Here is an 8,933-nt window from a genome sequence, read left to right on the forward strand (position 1 = left end):
ATAATACAGTAGGCGAGGGTAGAGCTGGTCGTGCAGCGGTTTGGTCGATCGGTGGTTACTGCAGGTTATAGGCTTGTCGGAAGAGGTGGGTCTTCAGGCTCTTTTTGAAGGTTTCGATGGTAGGTGAGAGTCTGATATGTTGTGGTCTGATATGTTGTGGTAGAAAGATGGCAACACAGGTGCAAAAATACCAATCAAGCAACTGCTCCAGCCTACCAATACATGGAGGGGACGATTGCCTGGTATGTTGATGCACAAAACAACTTGTATGCGGCGCTGTTCACACTAAGGCCATGCCAGGCCAGCCTAGTACCAACACCCTTCTATTAGTTCAGGCGGGCTGCCCAGCGCTAACAAAATGCATGCCGTGTGAACAGACACCGCAGTTTACAAGACCAAATGGGCCCAACTGCACCCCGAATAAAAAGTGCAAAAAACACATTTTAAAAAAATGTGGAGTATTAGCTGATATTTTGGCCAAAATACGTGAGCCCGTAACCTACGTCAAAGATCTCCACGCTTACGGGTACCTAACACTAAATAATAATACAGCACAGTACAAAAAGAGGACTTGAAAATCCTCCAATAATGAGAACAGCAAAAGAACAACAAGGTTTACCCGTACAGGCCTCCAAATAAATGCACTATCAGGATGCAGTGGACCCATATAATAAAGATGGCAACACAGGTGCAAAAATACCAATCAAGCAACTGCTCCAGCCTACCAATACATGGAGGGGGCGATTGCCTGGTATGTTGATGCACAAAAACAGCGCCGCATACAAGTTGTTTTGTGCATCAACATACCAGGCAATCGCCCCCTCCATGTATTGGTAGGCTGGAGCAGTTGCTTGATTGGTATTTTTGCACCTGTGTTGCCATCTTTATTATATGGGTCCACTGCATCCTGATAGTGCATTTGTTTGGAGGCCTGTATGGGTAAACCTTGTTGTTCTTTTGCTGTTCTCATTATTGGAGGATTTTCAAGTCCTCTTTTTGTACTGTGCTGTATTATTATTTAGTGTTAGGTACCCGTAAGCGTGGAGATCTTTGACATAGGTTACGGGCTCACGTATTTTGGCCAAAATATCAGCTAATACTCCACATTTTTTTAAAATGTGTTTTTTGCACTTTTTATTCGGGGTGCAGTTGGGCCCATTTGGTCTTGTAAACTGCGGTGTCTGTTCACACGGCATGCATTTTGTTAGCGCTGGGCAGCCCGCCTGAACTAATAGAAGGGTGTTGGTGCTAGGCTGGCCTGGATGCTGTGCATGGCCTTAGTGTGAACAGCGTCGCATACAAGTTGTTTTGTGCATCAACATACCAGGCAATCGCCCCCTCCATGTATTGGTAGGCTGGAGCAGTTGCTTGATTGGTATTTTTGCACCTGTGTTGCCATCTTTATTATATGGGTCCACTGCATCCTGATAGTGCATTTGTTTGGAGGCCTGTATGGGTAAACCTTGTTGTTCTTTTGCTGTTCTCATTATTGGAGGATTTTCAAGTCCTCTTTTTGTACTGTGCTGTATTATTAAAATGTGGTGCCCAAAACTGGACACAATATTCCAGATGAGGTCTGACCAAAGAGGAGTAGAGGGAAATAATGACTTCACGTGATCTAGACTGTATGCTTCTGTTAATACATCCTAGAATTGCATTTGCCTTTTTTGCTGCTGCATCACACTGTTGACTCATATTCAGTCTGTGATCTATTAGTATACCCAAGTCTTTTTCACATGTGCTGTTGCTTAGCCCTATTCCTCCCATTCTGTATATGCTTTTTTCATTTTTATTGCCCAAATGTAGTACTTTGCATTTTTCCCTGTTAAAAACCATTCTGTTAGTTGCTGCCCACTTCTCCAGTTTATTTATATCTTTTTGAATCCTCTCTCTCTTCTCTAGTATTAGCTATCCCTCCTAGCTTTGTGTCATCAGCAAATTTAATCAGTTTACCCTCAATTCCTTCATCTAAATCGTTGATAAAGATGTTGAACAATACATATCTTCCTAGAAAGGCAGCCAGATAGGATCAGGAAGTCGCCCGAGTGACGAATTCTGACATGATCCGCGGCAGCTGGCCTGGGACACTGACTGTGAAGGTGCTAGAAAGGGAGGAAGGAGAGTGGAAATCAGCACAAGTGAGACGGCCTAGGGAGGAATATACTGAAAGAGAGTGTTGGAGGGTTAAGCTCATCTACCTGGGAGTTTACTGGACCCCTGACCTGGAGGACTCAGCACCGAAGCGGGCGTCTGGTGCACCGGACAGTGAGTAAAGCCCATTGAACTACATGCGACTGTGTCCTCCATTTTATTCCTGCGCCACTCCTTCACTCCACTCCACATCTACCAATTCTACAAACAACTACATCTTTGCCCTGGGACTACAGCCCTACCTGTGGAGGGCTACAACATCATAGCTGCGCCCAACATCCATCCCAGAGAAGCAACACCGCAGCGCTGGTCACCTGTGACCAAATTACCACAGGTGGCGTCACGTATTCAACTATAAACTTTATTCCCATCTCCTTAATTACCCCCACCATAAAACAATTGCCAATGACCGCCTGGGGCCATGGACCGGGTCCCAGCCGCCGTGACACCGTCCCCCATTGAAGTCGACGGGCCCGGCTCTGAGTACCCCGCGGCCCCCGGGGCGCGTTATATACAGTAAGTACATGTCAGTAACACACACACACATATATATATTTATATGACATAGATGGAAGAAAAGGATGGAATAGATGGTTTACATACAGTAAATACATACAGAATAGGTAGATATATGGATGTGTGTGACAAATACAATTAGTATAGTATGTGTGCAGCTTAATGGTAATGTATTTAATTAATAAAAGATTATTTTGGGGAAAAAATGGTGTGGGCTCCCGTGCAATTTTCCAATCCAGGGAGGGAAAGCCAGCGACTGGGGGGCCGATGTTTATAGCCTGGGAAGGGGTTAATGCGAATGGATCTTCCCAGGCTATTAATATGAGGCCGCAGCTGTATATTTAGCCTTTACTGGCTATTAAAATAGGGGGACCCCACCAAAAAATGATGTGGGGTCCCCCTATAATTCATAGTCAGAAAAGGCTATGCAGACAGAGGTGGGCTGATATTCATAGCCTTGGAAGCGTCCATGGAAATTGCCCCCCCTGGCTACAAACACTAGCTCTCATCCACCCCAGAAAAGGCGCATCTCTAAGACGCACCAATTCCGACACTTAGCCTCTCTCTTCCCACTGCCCTGTAGTGGTGGCATATGGGATAATAGTGTGTGGGGGGGTGATTATGTCACCTTTGTATTGTAAGGTGACATCAAGCCCGGCTTAGTGATGGAGAGGTGTCAATAAGGCACCTATCCATTACTAATCCTATAGTTGTTATACGTGTGTGGCAGTGACCCCTGTTACAACTAGGGGGCGCTGTATGTGCTCCTCAGGATACGCATGGAGGCGTAACTGATGGTGAGACAGTGATCGGCATTATTGCAAATGGCCGGTATGTGTCGCAGAGGAGGTCCTCTGCGCTGTAAGCCCAAAATGTTGTTGCTCTGGGACTTGTAGTTCATAAGGGGGGCTTACAGGATTAGTTGGAGAGCTGGGCGGGACTGACTAATCACGTACACCTCCCACCTATGGGGGTGGTTTCAGTTACTTAATATGGCTGTGGTTTGGGTCACATGAGTCAGTGTGTAAGGTCCTGGATGGCCTGTGTGGGAGTAGGACCGGATTCCTGAAGAGCACATGGAGAGGCCATGGATCTGAAGGCCTGTGTGTTGGACGGTCCCATGAGTGCACGGACGTCCTGAATAGCACATGGAGAGGCCGCATACTTGCATGGTCGCTGTGTTGGATGGTCTCGCGGCACTGAGTTGGTGGAAGTTACCAACCTTCTGAGGATCTGGAACTGTCCGGAGTGCCCTGGTCGCAAGGATGGTGATCCCAGTTAGGCAGTTTCCCCGGGAGAGAGGACTGATGAGGAGTCAGTGTGTGGCGCAGGTGCTCCTGTAAGGTAACTTCCGAGAAGGGGGTTATGTGCAGACAAGTGTCTGCCTCTGGAACAGACTGTTAGTGCCTATGATGTTCCAAGGATGATAATGAACTATGCAGTCACCCATGGTAACTGGATGGAGTAAGGTCCAGCATGTTTAGAGACTGCAACTTAATGTCGTATGGTGGTGCTTGTTGTGTTCCGTGGACATTAATGAACTGTTCGGTGTGCAGTCACCTACAGTAACTGGACAAAGAAGTCCGGCGTATTTAGGGACTGCGAGTTAAGCCGTGCAATGGAAGTGCTATGGACTATGTGTGTGATGTGTAACATGGTGGTTTATGCTGAGTAAAATAGACTGTTTTGTGAAGAAAACGTGCCTTCATCCTGTTGCTAAGCGAGTGTCCCCCAACACATGCAGTAAGCACCTCACAATAAAAAGGTGACATCAACCCCCCAACTATTACCCCAAATACCACCGCTACAGGGCAATGGGAAGAGATAGGCTAAGTGCCGGCGCCTCTTAGAGAAGCGCCTTTTCTGGGGCGGATGAGAGCTGGTGTATGTAGCTGAGGGGGGGCAAGATCCATGGCCCCTTCCTAGGCTATGAATCTCAGCCCACAGCTGTTTTTTATTTTATTTTTTTTTGGGGGGGGTCCCCCAATTTTAGTAGTCAGTAAAGGCTAAATATACAGCTGCGGCCTCATATTCATAGCCTTTGAAGATCCATGGGTGTTAACCCCTTCTCAGGCTATAAACGTCGGCCACCACTCACTCACCACTCCCTGCCTTTCCCTCTCTGGATTGGAAAATTGCGCAGGAGGCCACGCCATTTTTTTATTTAAGAAGTCAGCAATTATTTATTAAATACATGTACACTAAGCTGCACATGCACTGTACTAAATGTATCTGTCACTCATCTCTATGTATTCTATGTGTTTTTACTGTATGGAAGCCATCTCTTGCATGTAATTTCAGTTTATGTGGCTGCTGAATTGCCATGCTTTCCTCGCAAACTATGTATCTAAGATATATACATACATATATTTGTGTGTGTTTATATCAATTCATCCTTTCCAAACGATATGTACATGACATACCGAATTCCTAGATGTAATTTATCAATTTGAAAATGCATTGCAATCTGATCCAAATCGCATTCTGTCAGCACTGGGCTGATCCAAATGGCCTGTGATTTGCCGACTGGGGGGATAGGAAATTGCATCATCACAATGTAGGAAGTAGTAAAGTAGGCACATCCTGACAACCTATAAAAAGGAACCAACACCCCTCCACGGACATCACTAACATGGCACCTCACATTAATGTGGAGATGCTGATTGTCCTAGTTCAGGAGTGGCCAGAGCTGTGAGATAAACGAGATGCGGCCTATCAAGATCGGAACAAAAAGGATGCTTCTTGGACGTACATATGCCGCCAGATGTATCCAAATTATGATGCATCCTTTCGAGTGGAGCAAACGACAATGAGTAAGTTTTCACTAATCAATCCAAACATATCTTTCTGTGTATTGGATTTTTTATATACAGTCATGGCCAAAAGTTTAGAGAATGACACAAATATTATATTTTCACATGATCTGCTGCCCTCTGGTTTTTATGTGTGTTTGTCAGATGTTTTTATCACATACAGAAATATAATTGCAATCATATTATGAGTAACAAAAGGTTATATTGACAGAATGAGTTAATGCAGCAAGTCAATATTTGCAGTGTTGTCCCTTCTTCAGGACCTCAGCAATTCTCCCTGGCATGCTCTCAATCAACTTCTGGATCAAATCCTGACTGATAGCAGTCCATTCTTGCAAAATCAATGCTTTTATTTTGTCTGAATTTGAAGGTTTTTGTTTGTCCACCCGTCTCTTGATGATTGACCACAAGTTCTCAATGGGATCAAGATCTGGGGAGTTTCCAGGCCATGGTCCCAAAATCTCTATGTTTTGTTCCCTGAGCCATTTAGTTATCACCTTTGCTTTATGGCAAGGTGCTCCATCATGTTGAAAAAGGCATTGTTGATCGCCAAACTGCTCTTGGACGGTTGGGAGAAGTTGCTCTTGGAGGACATTCTGGTACCATTCTTTATTCATGGCTGTGTTTTTAGGCAAGACTGAGAGAGAGCCCATTCCCTTGGCTGAGAAGCCACCCCACACATGAATGGTTTCAGGATGCTTGACAGTTGGCATGAGACAAGTCTGGTGGTTGTAGCGCTCACCTGGTCTCCGAATAAGCCGTTTGCCAGATGTCCCAAACAATCGAAAAGGGGATTCATCAGAGAAAATGACTTTACCCCAGTCCTCAGCAGTCCACTCCCTGTACCTCTTTCAGAATATCAGTCTGTCCATGATGTTTTTTCTGGAGAGAAGTGGCTTCTTTGCTGCCCTCCTTGAGACCAGGCCTTGCTCCAAGAGTCTCCGCGAGCAGATGCACTCACACCTGCCTGCTGCCATTCCTGAGCAAGCTCTGCACTGCTTATAGCCCGATCCCGCAGCTGAAACACTTTTAAGAGACGTCCTAGCGCTTGCTGGTCTTTCTTGGGCGCCCTGGAGCCTTTTTGGCAACAAGGGAACCTCTCTCCTTGAAGTTCTTGATGATGCGATAGATTGTTGACTGAGGTGCAATCTTTCTAGCTGTGATACTCTTCCCTGTTAGGCCATTTTTGTGCAGTGCTATGATGACTGCACGTGTTTCTTTAGAGATAACCATGGTTAACAGAAGAGAAACAATGATGCCAAGCACCAGCCTCCTTTTAAAGTGTCCAGTGGTGTCATTCTTACTTAATCATGACAGATTGATCTCCAGCCCTGTCCTCATCAACACCCACACCTGTGTTAATGGAGCTATCACTGAAACGATGTTAGCTGGTCCTTTTAAGGCAGGGCTGCAATGATGTTGAAATGTGTTTTGGGGGATAAAGTTAATTTTCTAGGCAAATATTGACTTTGCAAGTAATTGCTGTTAAGCTGATCACTCTTTATAACATTCTGGAGTATATGCAAATTGCCATTAGAAAAAATGAAGCAGTAGACTTTGTAAAAATTAATATTTGTGTCATTCTCTAAACTTTTGGCCATGACTGTAAATGTAGTCCCATTTAGCTCACCAATCGTATGTTAAGCAGACCTGTAATTTTGTTATCTGCTCATGCATACTTGTAAAGTCCAAATTTAAATAATTGCTTTTATGGTTTAAGTGCTGAGTCATGTCCACTTATGTTTTTTTTAATATATTTTTCTTAATTGTGATGTTTTCCATTTGGCTAATACATAACCAATACACATTATAGTCTGAATGTTAGTTTTTCATGTATGTTTCATTTTTTTTGCTCTTATTTACTATTACAACAATGAATGATATCACCCGCCGGTGGCGCAGCTGCAGGGACACATACCGTCGTGAATGACAACAGACGGCCAAAAGTGGATCAGCAGCGTCAAAAAAAGATGCCATATCTTTATATGGAGCGTCTTAATTTTCTGGCTCTGATTTTGGACCTCCGTCCGTAAGTATTGGCTTTTCATCACTATGTTGCCCTAATTTTTGTTTTGTGTTTACCTAATTGCCAAACTTTAGTGAGAAATAGTGGATACTTTTTTGTTCCAGGACTGACTCCAACATCATGGACAGGGCGACAGCATCTGAGTCTAATGGCGCATTTTTGGATCACGTTGACCATTATGGGGAGGATGCAGGAGCAGTAGCAGGGCAATGCTCGGATTCTGGCCATCCACCAACAACAACGCCCTCCACATCAACAGCTGCAACCACTGGTGAACCGGCACCAACAATACCACTAGCATCAGGCACCGAGGAAGCTGGAGAGCGCAACAGCAGCAGCTCAACTCTTCCGTTGGATCACTCACCCATTGCAGCACCCATTCACCGAAGAGTAAGACGCAGGAGGGAGATCCCCATTAGCACCACCAGGCGCGAGGTAGATACTGGTGTTTTAGAATATTTCTCGTGCACGGTGAATGATGATGGGGAGGAGGCTTTTGCCTGGAGTCTGGCCCGCTACATGCAGGCCATTGATTGTCCTTTATGCTTCCATGCCCACAAGGCCATACATATTATTTTGGATTTATGCACCAAACCCAACAACCCCAGAGAGGTGTTTGCTTTTCTGGATGATTGGTACCGGTCACCAAGCAACCGTCTGCTAGCACCAGACAAGAAGGAAGCCACCTCTGGGCCAACAAGAATGACACCACCACACTACACACCCCGATACCAACAAACATCCATGAGACAACAACCCTTGGTCTCTGGCCACATACCTGGACATAGGCATGTTGAATGCTCTGGTTTGGATGGCCAAATGTGCACCTTTCACACCTTGGAAAGGAGCCATTCTTTGGCCAGGCCTGGCACTACGGTGGGGGAGCATTTTGTTGCCCATACTGGCTCATACCATCACCTGCAGGAGCAACAACCTTTGAGGCAAGGTTACTCTTGCCTTTCAGGTTCTGCTGACTCACAGTTAATGGGTTCAACCTCACAAACTACTTTGTCAGGCCATCTACCATTCTCACAGCCTAGGTCACCAACATACCACTATTTATAACAAGGGGAAGTGTGCGTATGCTGTTCTTGTGGTTTGTGTGTAGTGTTGCTAGTTTTTGTTATCTATTTGCTCACATGTATATGAAGAAATATGTATAACTGTTTGGCTTTTTTTTGTCTAATAAAATGTGAGTAAAAAATATAGTCAAGGTTGTTAATTGACAAGCGCAACAATCGAATGTGTGGTTTATTTTTGAAAAATCCAAGCTAAAACATTCTGTGCGTTCAACATACACAAGAACAAGGATTATGGGGAAAAAAAACATTTACAAATCGGGTTTCAATAACATGCTCATTCTGCCATGCAGTTTCTCCCTCAGGAGATGTGAAATATGAAGTAAAAATATCACGAATCTTAAGGCT

General features: G+C 44.8%; 1 protein-coding gene across 1 annotated transcript; it reads left to right on the plus strand.

Annotated features, from left to right (window-relative positions):
- Positions 1–4,868: 4,868 nt before the first annotated feature.
- On the plus strand, positions 4,869–8,705 carry LOC141053034 (uncharacterized). Its single transcript, XM_073550367.1, has 2 exons — positions 4,869–7,509; positions 7,611–8,705. Exons 1-2 carry the CDS (start codon positions 7,358–7,360, stop codon positions 8,569–8,571), a joined length of 1,113 nt encoding a protein of 370 aa, XP_073406468.1. The 5' UTR covers positions 4,869–7,357; the 3' UTR covers positions 8,572–8,705.
- Positions 8,706–8,933: the final 228 nt, after the last annotated feature.

The sequence above is a fragment of the Dendrobates tinctorius genome, unplaced genomic scaffold, assembly GCF_039654945.1.
Source record: "Dendrobates tinctorius isolate UK_male_01 unplaced genomic scaffold, ASM3965494v1 ptg000164l, whole genome shotgun sequence".
Lineage (NCBI taxonomy): Eukaryota > Metazoa > Chordata > Amphibia > Anura > Dendrobatidae > Dendrobates > Dendrobates tinctorius.